Genomic DNA, 16984 nt, shown 5'->3' on the forward strand with positions numbered 1-16984 from the left:
TAATTAATTGATGAATCACCATAGTCTACTTGTATGTTTTTGTCTTAGATGAATGCCTCCCTTAGAAAATTTATTGTTCTAAATATTTTGACTGAAAAATATTTTGAAAGGCAACTCAAGAATGGAGGTTAGTCTTCCTCAGTATTTTCAAATGACATTAGTCATACTGACATTAGTTCCCAAAAGATGTTCATTCACATGTGTTTTTTTGAGGTTTTTATGTACTTATGAATATATGTTCAAAGAAATTCAAAGAGGTGATTAAATATACTCAGTCTGAAGAAGATATTAAACAAGATATTTGATCACATATCAAAGGGATGATATTTGTTTCTCCAGACGGAGACCAAGAAATGTTGATGGATCTTAAAATCACTTTTTTTTCACACATCCTACAAATTTTGGAGGAATTTCTAGATGACTTTTACACAGAATGAGTAGTCTACTTATAGATCAATTGTTATAAATAGATAGGTGAGAGATATGAAGTTGCCCTCAAAATTTCAACCCAAAACTCCTCATGGATCATCAAACATTACAATTTGGAGTTAGATTATTATTAGTTGTCTAATTTATCTCTCCCTTCAATGATCCACATGTCAGATACCAATGTATCAGGTAGGCCTCATATATTCCAAATATTCTGCCTCATTTATCTTTTACTGATACTTTTCCAAAGACGGATCTCCCACTTTCACAATTTCCCTTAATGCTAAAAAACATAGGCATCTAGAATGAGTCTCCTCGCATTATAATACATAAACAGCAGAAAAAATACAGAATGTAGATTTCATGTTAATGAGAAGATTCAAAATTTGAATTCACAAGTATGGTTTATGATTCACAATATAAACATAAACATATAAAGGAATGAAAGACTTTTGAATCAATTTCAGTATGATAGCTGATTCGAAATGTAATTCAGGTTGTCATTCTTTTCAAAAATGATAATTAAAGTTAATTGATGGTAAATATGTAAGAAGGAACAAACAATGAAAGAATTTACGAGCCCTTTTGTAAAAAGTTTGGGGTTGGGCTTATCCACACATCAAACTTTGACCAAGGATTTGATCCTCAGCTCGTATTTATGCATTCTCTTAGCCAATAATTTTTTTTGAATTTCAGAATAATGTTTATCAAAAGCATAGATAAAGATACCTAACAATTTAATGTGAAATATAATGCAAGTACGAAGTGGAATTTTCATAATATTGAGAATTGTGTTTTTTGTAGATGGGAAAAAATATTAGCTTTCAATTCACTTGCTGCTAAAAATTTCAATTTTACATCAATTGAATAGATTCATCGGTAAATTAATAAAATATGAAAAATCTTGAGATTTAGATTCCCACAAGGTTTGATTCAGCATTAAGAGTTTCAGGCATCACATTCAAAGAAAATTCTCAAGAACAACTTGTTTTCAGAATGCAAGAACAGGAAGAATTTAGGAATTCAATAGTATAGATGTCAAAAGAATTGTCAAAAATAAAATAAAAAAGCAAAAATCTGAAAGATAAAACCCCAGAATGCCCTTTATGATGTTGGAAAGTTTTATTTTTGCGCAATCTGATAGCAGAAGAACATTTTCATCATTAGGCACCAGTATGTCTTCTAGGAGTTTTCCTTTTCTCTATACACAGCAAAAAAAAATAAAACACAAAATCTTTCTGAGTTACCGAAGTCTCTTTCTCTCATTTAATATATCCCACATATTCCTGTCAGCAAATTTTAACATTCTCTTTCTATTCAAAACATAATCGGCTAATTGATGGTCCATTTTAATCAGCTTATTTAATGTATATATATGCCTCTTCTATTATAGCCTCATTTTAAAACTAATATCAACTTATACATCATTAATATATATATGTATGTATGTATGTATATAATTTCTTTGGTAATTTTACTATGAATTGATAATAAATGATTGGTCAACCAATCACTAACTCTACTACCCTTGATATAAAAGTCACTCAAAGATCCAAATGAACTTGAAAAGTTATAGATTTTAATTCATTTGAACTTCAAAGATGTGTGAGAGCATAATGTTCAATGTATAATGTGATCTAACTTTGAAAAAAAATAATATCTGAACTTCCCTAACGCAAAGACTATGATTAAAAATCATTTTCTTGTAGTTATGTAATTTGTGTGAGTTTCAGATAGAGTATTAATTTCATATTAGGTGATTGTCATATTTTATCTACCATAACACAACTCCTATTGTGTAATCTAAATCATGATACATACAGAATATTACAGTCTGGCCAAAACTTAGTCAGACCAGACTGAAATACAATCGTCAGCCTGTGACTTCAGGGTGGACCAAATATGTGGTCTAGTCTTGATTTGAGGGGCCAGAGTAAACCAAAACATAACGTTTTTTTATGCGATATGTTAAATAAGAAAGCTAATCAAATATCCTTTATATCACAGTTTTACTGAATTTACAAAACTCCTGCTTTCTCACATAAGTACCCGCCTGACTATCGACAACCACTCACAACAACACCAACCCTGACATTGCCGCCAGTGCTTCTGTAGAAGGTAAGTTTCCTCTGATGTTTTCAGTTTTGTGAAATTTTATGTATTTTAGGGATTTTTCTGGAAGAAAATAATTTTTTGAATCATAATATGAACTTTTATGAATTTTTTACACTATATTCATACAGATAAGATATACAGTTCACCCTCCCTCTTAGTAATCTACATATCTATTTTTGATTTCTGCCACCACCCTATGGTTGGCACTAATAATGAACTGCTAAGTTGGAGAGTTTCCTAAGAAATATACTTCACCAAATAAAGATGAAATATTTTTAGAAACTAAATACCATTTCTAGGAATATTCCTAGTTTTAGATCTAAGAATCGATTCAAAGTCAACAAGTGTGTACGATTGTATTTTGCACAGGTATCTATCTAAATGAGATTATAATCATGGGTAATTGAAGGTGTATGGGAAATATAGACTACCCAAAATGTTTCGCGTGGAAGAAATGGAACAAATAAAAAATGAATGAAATGAAACTTTAATCATGTCACCTTATGTTGAAAAACTTTCAGCACCATTGAGTTCCTTGGATGAGTCTCTTTGAGATGTTTACGTTTCTGGCCTCTAGACATACTTTGAGCCATTCAGAACATTGTATTTCCTCATCCCTCTGCCAAACACCACAACTCAAAATCTTGGAGGATCTCCTCACCATATAGTGTCACATAAAGGCAAGATTATGAGAGCAAGAGAAAACACTCAGAATTTCTAGGTCTTCATTAAACGAACATGGAAAATGGGTGCCCTCCCATATTTATACTCTTATGGGAAATTTCCTATATGTCCCTAAATTTTGAGTGTTTACACTGTTAAGACCTTGATCAAGGTATATCAGAAGCAGAAGGCGCCTAAACGGCCCTCTATCTTTTTGGCCCAAACGAGGGCTGCCTCTGGCACAACCCATCAAGAAATATGACTCGCGGGTGTACCACGAGTCATAAGAAGGGACAAAAAAAGATTAAAAAACCTGGTAAGCTTCTCTTCTTCCTCCTCTCTACCCTTCCTCGACCTATCTTTCTCCCTCTCCTGCATCTCCAGCAAGGCTTCTACCGCACAACAGATCATCTCGGTGATCGTGAGCGGGAAGACAGAGCACTTGCTTCCTCTCTCTCTATCTCTCTCTCTCTCTTCCATTTCCCCTCCACCCAGACTCAAAACTTGTGTGACGAGTTATCTTTGGATCCAAACTCGTGAGCCAACGAGAAGGGCTTAATATACACCAATGTCCAACAGTATTGTGTGTGTGACCTTTTAAGCCCATGTATCAGTCTTGTTAATAACTTTAATTTCCCCATAGACTTTATCAACAAACCTTATAATTCTATATCAACATATATATACCGATTAATGAATAATCAATTAAACCTAACTGATGCATTGAGGGGAGTCACATTATATCTTATGTTTTAGAAGATACAAATGAATTTTTAAATCCTCTCATGGAACCTTTACTGTCATAAGTATATGAGTATTTATAATCCTTCATCTGCACAAGATTCTCGAATGACTTAGGGTATGGTTTGTCGTCAACCTCTAATTGACCAATCTAGTTAGTACTAATGTGAGGCAAAAGTCAATGGAGAACATTTTATCCATTATTTCCACTACCATGGCCTGATATTTAATTGTATCATAATCCTTGAATCAATATCTCAATATCCTCTTATAATCTTGGCATAGGATATCACCTTAAACATACGATGAGTTCTGTGGACTTCTTGTTGCATCTGAAATGAATAATTTCAAATCTGTGAGTTAGATACAGTCAGTCAGAATACAACTATCCAATGCATATTTGGTTTCTTAAGTCTAAAGACCCTTTTCAAAACCGTGAAATGAATCAACCTGATGAAAATTTAGGTATAACTATTCAATGATTCATACAGAAAAATTTAAAGAAACTTTTTCCTAAAAATCGCCCAATTTTTATCACTAGTGTCTTCACACTAATGACTACAAGATCATCCATACTCATCATATGAATATGATTGGACATAACGTCTATATGGATACATTGATACCCATCTTGAGGAATACTGTGATAGGTCCTCCAAAGGACCATTCGATTCGCTCCTTTTGAAGGGACCTAGTTAACACGGAAAAAACCAGGGAGCTGGCTATATCAGCAGATAATGTCCTCCCATCTTCACAAGGACTAATAATGAGCTCTCAGCTTGTATCATTATAAGAGGGAGATTTTGACTTTGTTCCAAAAGGCTTCATTACTTATTATTCATTTGACAGATTTTAAAATAAAATCTAATATAAATGATGTAAACTATGGAGTATCTAAAGATTTTTTTTAATGATTCAAAGAAATGAATTTTTATATAAAAGAATTTGGAGTATACGAATATGATTGCTTTGTTTAAAAACCAACTTTCAATTATTTACATATAATAACTTTATAAGGATTTTTATATTATAATTGAATGGTAAATCACAAAAATTTTCTTCATATTCATACAATCAATTGAGTTTAATGTTCCACGATTTAGAAATACCCTTCATGATATGATTTCATTGGGAAGATGAAAAGAGTTTATTATAGAGATAAACAATAATGGTTTATGGATAATGAATTCTATAACAAATATAAAATTGAAAGCTCACAAAACCAAAAAGTATGTCGAGAACTCCTAAGAATTAACATAAGTTCAGAAAATTATGTAAAAACACCCGACATGGAAAACAATCTCAGAATATCAAGATATTTAGATGATTTGAAGAAGAAATATATTATATTAAAATTTCATAAGATTAGACTTACTCATCTTTATAATTAATTTTCATTGAAAAATCATCCAACATAATTTTCAATATTTTATGGTTAAATAATAATGTAATAAATAATCTGAATATCCAGCAAAATTTCATGAAAAAATTCAACTTGGAAATAAAAACTTACCCTCATATTATATACAAAATTAAAAATAATAATTAAGTAGAAGATACCATTACTAAGATGAAACTAACTTAACTGTGGAGGGCTGGTGCAAAATGGACTGTAATGAATCATTTAGGTAAAATATATGAATGATCAATATTGACAAGAAGAACCCCGGATGATTTTTTCCTGAAGAATATTATGTAGAGTTTATTGTTTTGAGGTTTTTGAGAGACATAAAGAGATAAATATTGTTATGGCATATTTTTTGCTTTCACAACCACAGACAGAGAGAGTCTGGTGGTCGCATCAAAGATTATTTATTCTGCTCATTTTATTGTCCAACTGATAACATGATAAATGCATATATATTTCCATAGATTTTAGATGTTTTGTTATTTTTAATTTAGAATTTATCATGTTTTTATTTGAATTAACCAAATATTTATGCATTAGCTAGAAATTCCAATTTTTGCACATTTTGTTATTTATCACTAACTTCCTTGATTTCTGTGAAGTCAAGAAGATTGATGAATGATTAATATTTTATAGTTCAAATGTGCAGAAATTTACAGGAATTAGAAGATACAATTCTTAGGGAATTGGAGAATTTTTGGGAGCTTAGTGATTCTACAAAAGGGGCTTGAAAGGATCAAGTGGAGTTGTGGAGCATCAAAAGAGAAATCTGAGGAAGATGGGCCACAACATGGCATGCCCATTGGGCTCTCAAAATCCTTACAAAGAAAGAAGCTAAAGACTACAAGGGGAAGCTCTCAACCAATGGAGAAAAAGAGGCAAAATGACAAGAAAAGAGAATAGAAAATTCCCAGAGGGGTATTTTAATAATTCTCCCAATGTATAAGTACGCTTTTCTCCCTCATTTCACTTCATTTTGGATGTGATTTATCAAGTGGCTGGCCAGCAGGACAAGGCATTTTTGAGAATCCAGGTTGTTCAACCTGCTTGATGTAAGTTTGTTAAAGTTTTCATTCAATCTCTTCTCTCGTTTGCATTGAAAAATGCCTGATGCTGGAAAAATATAAGGATACAGACTTGATAAGAAGCATTGAGGGATCAGTAAACTTGCATTGAGGTTTTAGGAACACAGATTTCCATTTTCCCATCATTATCTATCCATTTTCCCTTAAAATCCATCACTTTCTCTCTCTCTCTCTCTCTCTCTCTCTCTCTCTAATCGACCCTTTCTCTCTCTAGACCTTTATCAATATCCCGAGTTCATCCCCTCAAATTTTCATAAAAAATATCCTTCATTTGCACCTTCAAATTCCATCTCAAACTCCCAGTGTCCCCTTCTTCACTTTCTCTCTCTATCTCCTCATTTTGACTTTTCTCTCTCTAAAACCATTATCTCCTCATCTCTACATATCTCTCTATAGGTTCCCCCTCACTTAAATTTCCAAATTCCCAAAAAAAACCGCATTAAAAAAATCTTTTTGCCTTTAGTTTTTTTTATTTTCTCCCATCGTCGCCCAGCCGTGAGGTGGTGTGTGTTGCACAGCAGCGCCAGTGGTGTTGGGAGCGCCCTCTGCCCGCCATTCACGCGCGGACACAGCGGCGCTACAACTGGGCAGAAGGGGGTCCTTCAGGACTTTGCTATTTTTCAGCTAAGTCCCAAATTGTCCGAACTGCCAACCCGGTTTGAACCGGGTTGAACAGGGTCGAATCAGATATATTAAAAAAATTAAAATATGAAAATAAAAACCTTTAGTGAACCAAGCCCAATAGATGCTCCGCCGACTGCCGGCAATCACCGGAGCAGGTAAATTTTGTGTTTTTTAGCATTTAAAAATTATAAAAAATAGAAAAAATAAAAAATAAGGATAAATTAGGAAACATAATTTTCTGCATCTTAAAATTCTTTAAAAAACAGGAAAAAATCCCTTAAATATAATCAATTTAGTGAGTTTAACATCTAAAAAATTCTTGAAAAATTCTCTAACTCTCGTTTTTGATATTTCGAGTGGTTTTTGGTGTAAATTAAATTCCAGAAACTTTTTAAAAAATTTTATTTTAGATTTCTGTTGTTAAGAAAAATTAGGAAAATTAGCGAAAAACATTTTTAGTGTTTTCTATTTGTATTTATGCTACAATTTAAATCATAGTAAATTATATAAATTAACTAAAAATCCAGAAAAATCTCATAAATTGTATTTTTCACTTTTAAATGCACTTTCTTCATTCCAAGCTTTAGAAAAATTATGAAATTAAATTTCTGCCTCTCTGTGGATCGACCCGTTACTTGCCTATATTAATTATAGAGTATTTAAGTAGAATTTTTGTAATACTGTTGGTTAAGTCTGAATTAAAACAACAGCATAAAACCCCTAAATTTGGACTTATCACCTACTTTGTTAATTTAAATGAAGATATTGATTTATTCAAAGAATTAATTTATGGGCATTTAGTTAATATATATTGAAGTTATTTAAATCTGAACTACTTAAACAATCAAGGTCCAAAATGAATCCCATGAACATTCTTAAATTCAAACGATTCATGTATTCATACATAATCTAAAATTTCACTTCACTTCATTTATGACTTTTTAAATCCATTTAATTCATAATTTCATATATATATATATTCTTATTGTTTTTGAAATATTTAATCACCATATTAAAATAATATTAGATACCATATTAATCATAACATCTCTTTAATCAAGGAGAGAATTTAATATCTTGGAAACATACAATACTCAAGTATCCATATATAACAGTAAAATCAGCATAATAATAACGTATCCATGGGAAAATAATCATAATTTTATCAAATACAACTAAATTGGTGATGTAAATCTAATATTTACTGAAGTGCATTCCTATTCAATTCAACATAACTGTTGAACCATAAAAATAACGTATGTTCTGGCATTACAGCATTGGATATTTATTTTTATTGATGAACTGATCCTAATACTGTTTTCTATATTTTGTCTCGTGATTACCAAATTAAATTTAGATTATCTAATTAATTACATTTATACACCTAGTCAATATTTTGTTGCATATTACTTGTTCATTTGATTTCATGATCGGCGAATATATGTGCATAATAATTATACTATATAACTCGGATGGTCAGTCCAAACATTCTGAACTATTTAGATAAAAACAGATGTGAAATTCTCCCTCCTGATCATAAATCTGTTATTTTTAGAATAAACATATGATAGTTTTAATATACATACTATACCTCTCTATTTGAGAAGTAAAATCATATATTTAGTTCCAATATTGGTATCCTCACAAGCATATCCATATCATATTGGTTAGGCATTACTTCTCCCATTAGGCATAACATTTATATGATATTAAAGGAATATCATAATGATATGGTAAAAGTTAATTAGATAAAAATATTTTAACTTATTGAATTGCTTAGAAGGTTTATAGAAATAAGTTCAACCAAGGATGATTGAAAGAAATGGTGAAATCTTGAAAAAAATTAAGAGCCGTTGAAGACCATATCAAGATAATAATTAGAAAAAATATTTTACAGATGATACTGTGAGTGATTGAAGTACTCCCTGATGTTTGGGTTTATGGATGCATTTATTGAGGCACTTAATTTTTAGGTATCGCATAAAAAATAAAGATGAAAACATATTGATATTTTGAGGAAAATATAGAAATTAAAAATGATAACAATGAATATATTAGTTTATTAGTTTGAGAGTATACTAATGATTAGTACTTGAGATTATTATTAGTTAGATTCCAGATCATTTTTCATAACACAGAAGTCGTTAAACTCCCATATTTTCCTCAGAATAAGGATAAATATAGGCTCAAATAACAGCAGAGAAACTATAGGAAAATCTCAAATATCACTATTATTTCTCTGTAAGTTATATTTTAAGACGTGCATGATCATGAATCAACCGTGAAGAGTGCCTTGTAAATGGAGCATACTCAGTTGAATGCACGGTCAGTTAGAATAACCATTTTTTTTGTAATTACAATACGACTGCTCATTTTGTGACACTATCTGGCATATTTCTTCTGTTGTATCTCAGTGATATAAATTTACTCAGTCACAACCAAATATAAGGTAGATAAGGATACTGAAACTTTTCACTCTAGACAAATTGTTAGAAGGCTTAATCAACATAGCTACCTAGAACATCTTTTTCTATAACCTCCCAATTATGGACGGTGAATGATATTCATTTTAAAAAATATGGAGTAAAATTAAAAAATAAACTGTGTAATAATAAAATCTAAAGCAAGATGCTCACAAATCATGATGCAGTATTCACATGTCAACTTAATCTAGTCTCCCAGTTATGTTCTTCCACTATCTTGATATGGAAGATTTTGCACAAATCATAGTATATCTTGACTTGAGTAAAGATGATGCCTGGGAAACATGACATGACACAGGGTCCTCTGGATACCCAAGATCGAAGTCTTTATTCTCCATAAAGTCTCCTGTTTTTTCAATTTCGTTCTTCTTCTGTTCCCACCATGATGAAACAGTTCCAAGCGTATAAATTTTTTTTAAAATCTCCATACCCAGCTTAGTGACAAAAATTTCCATAAAGGAGATTCGAAAACAACAAAGTATCCACTTTCAAGGCCAATAGAATAAATAAGTACACGGTTTACAATCAGCTTTGGTCCCACAGCCCTTGGACTGACACATAAACTTGAGTCATGGATAAACTTGAGGTGCATTATCATGGATTTTCTTTATCTGAAGAAGTCATCCGATGGTTTACAAAAGGCTCTGCTTAATTGGTCGCTAGTACATCCCATTCTTTGTTAAAAGCTAGACAAGTCAAGTTAGTCAAAAACATTGGACTTTTTTTGCTTCTGACAGAATTTTGTATGATTTTGTAGTTGAACTCTGCCCATGGTAACCTGTTTTTGCAAAACAAGTATGGATACAGATCAGCGATTACGATAACGACATCTCTTCACCATTATCATCGTCCATCTATCATTGACCAATTCGTCAATATCATAGCCAATCCTCCAAGACAAGAATGGATACCGAAATTCTATTAAAGAATAATGAATTCACCATCCATCCGCAGAAGAGGGAAAATTTTTCAGCGTAGAGTCTGCGCATCAATGTTGACTATGATAAAAGAAACGAGGACGAATTCATCATTGTCATCATCCAACCTCCTGTGTCGAATTTGACATCAAAACCAACCCCTCATCATCCATGGACGGTGATGATGAAATGTAGGGATGATGTTGGGTTTGGTGATAGCAGGTAATGAGAGTCAGAGTTCCAAGGGGGGAAGCTGTAACTTGTTGAGGCCTAAACCTTAACAAATCAAATAGTATACAAGGAAATTTATGTCAACTTAATGCTCCCTATCAAATGATATGAAACTAGTGGGATTACTGCCATTATCAAATGATAGCACAGTGGACCAAATGCTTCCCATCCTTTAGTCTGGCAAGACGATTAGTGATTAGTCAGATTTCTAACTGACACTGCGTTTCAATAAAAAATGATCTGGAATGGAAGGTGTATAGTTCTACGGTTTGCACTGCCCTCGTCAATGATTTTACGCTGGTTAACAATGACGTTGATGAGGTTATCATTGACGGTTGATGTTGACATTGACAAGCGGATGCTGATGCACAAGACTTATAATTTAGAAATTTTAAACCCAAACAATGTCATTGTGAACATCAATCAACCTGGTTGCTAATGACATTCACAAGGATTAATTTTTTAAAATCAATTGGACGGTTGGCATTAGGGAAGATATTGATGTGTGTTGACATCAATGACATCTTTGGCAATTCATCAACTGTTCGTCATCATCGTCATGCATGACAATCGTCGGGATACGAATAATCCTACAGAGAACAGACGCGCTCAGCTTGTAGATGCCTCCGATGATGTCAAAAGATGTCAAGGCCTTCCTAATTCATAAGCCATGAAGGAAGCAACTACCACCATAATTTATAGGGTGCAATAACAAGGGGACTGATGAGAACAATGACATCAAAGGGAGGGAGAAATGATGAAAATATGGATTGTTAGAGCCTGTGAAGACCCAATAATCCAGGGTACTTTAGTTTTCCCTACACATGATGAATAAAAGACTTTTGGACCAACCACTAGTAGACTTATCTCCTCCTCCATCCACCTTAACTCCTGACTTCTTTCCTCTCTAGATTCCAAACCAATTTATTTTCACTCATGTTTCAAATTCTTGAAAACTCTGTATGCGGACTTTTGGACATTTCTGTTTGTATCCGGACTCCATTGTCAAACACGTAGACATGGCCATAATAAACAACGAATAAACAAAACCCATCAACTTTTCATTTGGTTTAAAGCAAACTCTAGCTCCCGTGCGTTTTCGAAAAAAAAATCTAAGAGGCTTCTTCAAAGAGACATTCCAAATCACGAATACGACTACTTCACGCTTGATGCACTGTACTGCGTCAGGGAGAAATTATCTGATAACATTCAGGAACAAACCATGAAGATCAACCACAATTAATCGTTGCATCACACATCATGGTTGACAGCCATGTAAAATGCCCTGTTTTTTACGCCATCAAAGGCTAGCTATATTTGATGATTTGCATAGTAAGTCATCCTAAAAAAACATGACTGCACCATCTCTGATCATTGCTTAAGATGGGTGAATTGCACTAAAAGTTACACAAAGGGCTTGTGAGGACGATAACAGGAACCATGCTGACAGTCCTATAACGAAAACTAAAGAAGAAAGAGATACAAACCTCCACTGCCCCTTTTTCCTCGGGAGGGGTAATAACATGTCACCACCGCCGAAAGGTACGGGCCAGCTCAAAAGGTTGACCATGCGTCTGATTTTACACAAAAAAAGGATATGAGAGATGGTTCCCTGAAACTCAGATTGCAAAAGCGATACTTCTAAAAAGATGAGGTAGTTTATCTAGTGCAATACGAGGCACACTCATCAGAAGATACTGTCGAATCAAATGAAAAAGATAGAGCAAGATACGAGTTAAAATACCAAACCCCTATCATTTGTGTTTACATTACTTTTCCCTTTAATAGATATGCAGAAAACAAAGAACCTTTCATTCTTTTCTCAATGCTTTCTATTGTTCTTTCAAAAAAAAACCAACTCGCAGTATTATTTTAAGAATATTTTTGGTGAATCATTCCTTTTTTTATTCAAATAGAAAGTTGATATTTCAGCAAAGGTGTTTCAGCAACTCAGGGATTCAAATAGAAGTTAATGTTTCAGCAAAGGTGTCCCTACCCATAAATTACAGTCGCCTCCCTCTCCCTCCTATGGAGAACAGACAAGAAAATGCTGTTGAATCAACAGGGAGATACCGCCAGGCTCCAATCCTGGGCTTGCGATCATTGTTTTCTGATATGATACTGGGCCTACCTATGGGAAATACCAAGTTATCACTTTTTACCAGACCAAGACTGGGGTGGGCCCAACCTCTATTTAAGGGGGTTGGCATAGCCAATCATACAGCTATTTATTCCACTGTGATGTTACGATCCCCATGGAGGTCTAACAAAATCAAGAAATGGGACGAGGCGCAGAGAGGAGAATAGGAGAGATGAAGAGGTAAGAGAGAAGAAGGGAGAACGATAAGTGAAGAAACTCTCAAGAACCTCCGAATCGAGAGTTCTTACCCTCACGAGAGCCGGATACAGCTACTCGTGCCAAGAAACCACAAGTTGATCTTTCATCCAAAAAAGTCCCTCTAATGATCTTACAAAGCGATAGTTATAACCCTACAATTTTAAGAATCGGTTATCTCATCAGGACTCTAACAGAGACACACCTACTTTACCCTTCTCCCCTCTCTCTAACTCTCTCTCTCTATCGCCTATGCGAACGCCATTCCTGCAGGTAGGTGATACCACCCTCTGCAAGACATTGATGGGATCCTTTCCTTCTCCTTTTTCTTTTCTTTCATTCCTCTTCTTCGACTAGCTCTCAATCTCTCTATATAACGTTGTTCCCAACATTGGTTTCATCACGAATCCGATGTGTACCTTGGAATTTCCCTCACATCTGGTCTGTCGACCGATACATTTGCAAGAACATATCATTTCCCATCTTTCTCTCTCTAACCAACCAAGATCATTCTGGACAGAGACCTACCCGAGGTCTCCCTCAGAATGATTCCAACGGCAGCCAAATTGCCCTCCCAACGTTCACTTCCCACCAATCCACATAAAAAGCTACCCTGATAGATGCAAGTGCAGTTAAGTATCAACTTTGAGGTATTAAGAACAGGATAAATCACATGCGAGAAAACTTTTGAAATGAAAAGAGAAAAAGATAATTAGGCAAGCCATGGTGCTTACCAGGAAAAGTAAATTACTGGTTGCTGATAAAGTCACAGAGGGTGAGCATAGCCATTGGGTCGAAAGCAACTTTCTGCCTTTCGAGGCACGCCACCTTGGAATCCAAGGTACGCCAGATGACTTCTCACATCACCCGGAAAAGGGTGTAAAGGAACAGCAACTCTTCCAGCATGAGGATGATGCTCTGCCATGAATTGAATCACCATTCCATCATCCCCTAGTTTTCCAGCATAGACATTATCACAAGGCTTAACAGAGCTATCAGTAGGCGAATGAGACATCCCTTCCTGCCCCACTCTGCTCTGTTCGAGGGCCGAAAGCCAGCTCGTCGGTCCACCAACCAAATCCAGCCCATCTTTGCACAGAGAGGAGCTCCACATCTGCCACGTACCCTGATCAGTCTCAGACGGCCTCTTAAGCAAAGCACTCTGATCTTCCCTGGATGAACACGACCTCGACATCGGGGATTCGATCGGAGAAGGCTTCTTCGCAGAAATGCATTCCTTCCTAATGCTAGGTAAGGAATTTGGCATGTAATCGCCTTTATCTCTATCTGGTTCAAAGCAGGGATCTTGAAAGAGTTCTTCCTTCTCTTGAAAAAAAACTTTCGTCGAAGGCGCATCCGTCGAAGGTGCATCCGTTGAAGTATCTGAAGATTTCTCATCTGCTTCGTTGATCTGACTTTTCCAAACATCTTCCATCGGGAAAGTGCGCAAAGAAGGCCTGGCAAACAACTGGCGCCATGATTTTCCTGGAGTGGTAATCGGAGGAGGAACAGTGGCAACCTGGGGTAGAAACAAAGTTATATAATCTCTTCCCCAAAAAAAAAAAGAAGTAAAAACTCAACGAAAAGCGTTTAAAAAAAAACTTACGACACGCGTCAAATTTTGCTTAGAAATCTCAGCATCCGAGTTAAGCGACGGTTTCCCTGTGAATTGGTTCTTGTTCATACAGCCAGTGATGGGTCTGCTCGATTTGGTAACAGAGATTAACCCAGCATGAGAATCCTTTGAAAAAGCGTTCCACCCCTTGGAAAAACTAGTGGGAGAGTAAGAAGCTCCCTTCCCCCCATCAAAAAGCTTGGATTTCTGACCAGGAACAACTGTTAAACTACTTCTGCTCTTGCAAGAGCTGCTCAATCTAGCCAGTTCATGATCTTCACCTTCAGACGTACTGCTCTTTGTGCAGTTCAGCTCTCTCTCTTTCCTTCTCCCTCTTCTCCTCTTATCAGACTCTTCTCTTCTCCCCTCTTTTGAGCCATTAATCTCCTCCTTGTCGTCGCCCTCCATCTTCACCACTTCTCTGAGCCTCCTCCTCTCCTCAATCAGCCGAGCCACTTCCTCTCTCTGCCTTCTCTCTTCATCCTCAAGCATCTGCTTCTCCAGCTTCGCCAGCCTCTTCTCCTCGGCCTTCCTCCTCGCCTTCTCCCACTTGCTCTCTTGCACAACACTCTCGCTAACCTTCAAGGCCCTGCCTCGCTTCGATTCAGAAGAACCCACCTCAAGAATCCTCCCAAAAACAGCACTGGTGAACGAATACAGCGAAGAAACGCGTCCTTGGCCAAAGGAATCGTCCCAGTGCTCATCCCAAGCCCCGTTATGCTGATTGGAGCAGCCGAGCTTCAAGAACCAGCCGTTCTTCCCCAAGAAATCGCTCAGAAACCCGGGATTTCTCGTTCCGGGGTGCCCATTCAGGTCCAAAATCGGCCTTTTCGAGAGATGCCCGCAGGAAGAACACATGAATTTCCCGCTGCAAGGGTTTTGATCTCGGTAAGGCGCGAGGCAGTTCCTGCACCGTCTCGTGGCGGTTTTCCTCAGCTTGTGCACCTCCGCGGCCATGCTAAGCTGCTGCTCCCGAGCTCGCGCGCAGCGCCTGGCCCGGTAAACCGACACCAGAGGAAGAAGAATCTCGTACCAGAAGATCGTTCCGAGGAGGACTCCCACGCAGGCGAGCCTCGGCGATGTCACCTCGAATCGCAGCCCTGGCGGCAGGATCTGCGACGCCGCCCATACCACTACCAGAGGAATCACCAGCCATGGTAGCATGCCAATCGCCCGCCGCGACCCCCTCTGCAACGCGCAGAGTATGCACATTATCAAGAACCCTAACCCCACCCCGACGAACCAAAATCTCCCTCAAATCGACAAAATTTCCCCCAAATCGACAATCCCGATCAAGAATCCGACGCAGATGCCGATATCGATGTTGATGATGATGATGATGATGATGATGTTGATGATGATGATGATGATGACGTTGATGATGATGATGGTTGCGGCTCGGCGGCGAGCACCGCCTGAGAAAGGAAGGAAGAAGAGGGAAAGAGGAATGATAGAAAAAAAAAGGGAGGAAGACGAGCCGCCTCAATAATACTCGGTTTTTCTTTTATCCATTTGCCCCCTTTTTATAAAAAAATTATTAATGTTTATTTAACCCGGAAAAAAATACGATTTTGGCTGAAATGGGTGATGGTCTCCGTCGGCCGTCGCCGCTGCGGATAAGGCTCGTCGTCGGATGACGGATTGGACGGGACGGACGACGGTTGGAATTATATTGATTTGGTCTTGTCCGTAAGGGGTGTTGTTCTGATACTGATGACGGATGACGGGTTGGATTCTGGAGTTGGCTTCGAGCCAGGTCTGTCTGTCCGTCCGTCCACACTTCGTCTCGACCATCGTCCTTTCATCTTTATATCATAGTCATCATTCCGCCATCAGTCATCTGCCGTCGTCACCATCAGTCATCATCTGTTTCGTCTCTTCCTCTTTCCGTTCCTGTCCTCTCGGATGACAGAAATGCCTCTGTGTAAAAGGGATGATAATGAGGCGCCATGGATATTACATAATGGTGCGTGTAAAGGCATCTTATCGTCATCACCATTCCGTCGTCCTTCTGCATTTTTATCATCGTCACCATTCCATCATCAGTCATTTGACCACTGCCGCCGTGCCAGTCTTTCTCGTCACTGTCTCGGTCGTCTCAGATGACTGATGACTAATGACTGAAATGTCTCGGGACAATAACATACAGTGGATTGGTACGAAAAGTAGGACAAAGGCAGGATAAGGAAGCACAATAAATTTTTCATAGTGGTCTGCGTAAAGACATTTTATCGTAGTCATGCTTTCATCATCAGTTGTTCAACTGTCATTGCCGCTGCCGCCGCCGTGTAGGGAATGCCACGTCTGGGACATGACGCCCCGAACGTAACGGAACGGA

The 16984-nt window shown here is 36.6% G+C and overlaps 1 protein-coding gene across 3 annotated transcripts; it reads right to left on the reverse strand.

Annotated features, from left to right (window-relative positions):
• Positions 1 to 12039: 12039 nt before the first annotated feature.
• Positions 12040 to 16115, reverse strand: LOC144715489 (uncharacterized). 3 transcript variants are annotated; one of them, XR_013584647.1, is made up of 5 exons: positions 14638 to 16115; positions 13766 to 14550; positions 13560 to 13644; positions 12693 to 12823; positions 12040 to 12270 (listed from the first exon to the last, which is right to left on the reverse strand). XR_013584647.1 is itself a non-coding variant. In XM_078590421.1 (3 exons), the coding sequence occupies exons 1-2, from the start codon at positions 15856 to 15858 to the stop codon at positions 13798 to 13800; spliced, it is 1974 nt and encodes a 657-aa protein (XP_078446547.1). In that variant the 5' UTR covers positions 15859 to 16115; the 3' UTR covers positions 12040 to 12270; positions 13766 to 13797. The 3 variants fall into 3 exon arrangements, 1 of the variants encoding a protein (XP_078446547.1); XR_013584646.1 differs by lacking the exon at positions 12693 to 12823; XM_078590421.1 differs by lacking the exons at positions 12693 to 12823; positions 13560 to 13644.
• Positions 16116 to 16984: the final 869 nt, after the last annotated feature.

The sequence above is a fragment of the Wolffia australiana genome, chromosome 19 (assembly GCF_029677425.1).
Source record: "Wolffia australiana isolate 7733 chromosome 19, ASM2967742v1".
In the NCBI taxonomy this organism is placed as follows: domain Eukaryota; kingdom Viridiplantae; phylum Streptophyta; class Magnoliopsida; order Alismatales; family Araceae; genus Wolffia; species Wolffia australiana.

Bases quoted from the DNA above. Each gene is read 5' to 3' on its own strand.
- LOC144715489 (XM_078590421.1), bottom strand. From the start codon at position 15,858: ATGTGCATACTCTGCGCGTTGCAGAGGGGGTCGCGGCGGGCGATTGGC. The intron at 14,551-14,637 runs GTAAGTTTTTTT...TTTCTACCCCAG, and splicing joins AGCAAAATTTGACGCGTGTC to GTTGCCACTGTTCCTCCTCC.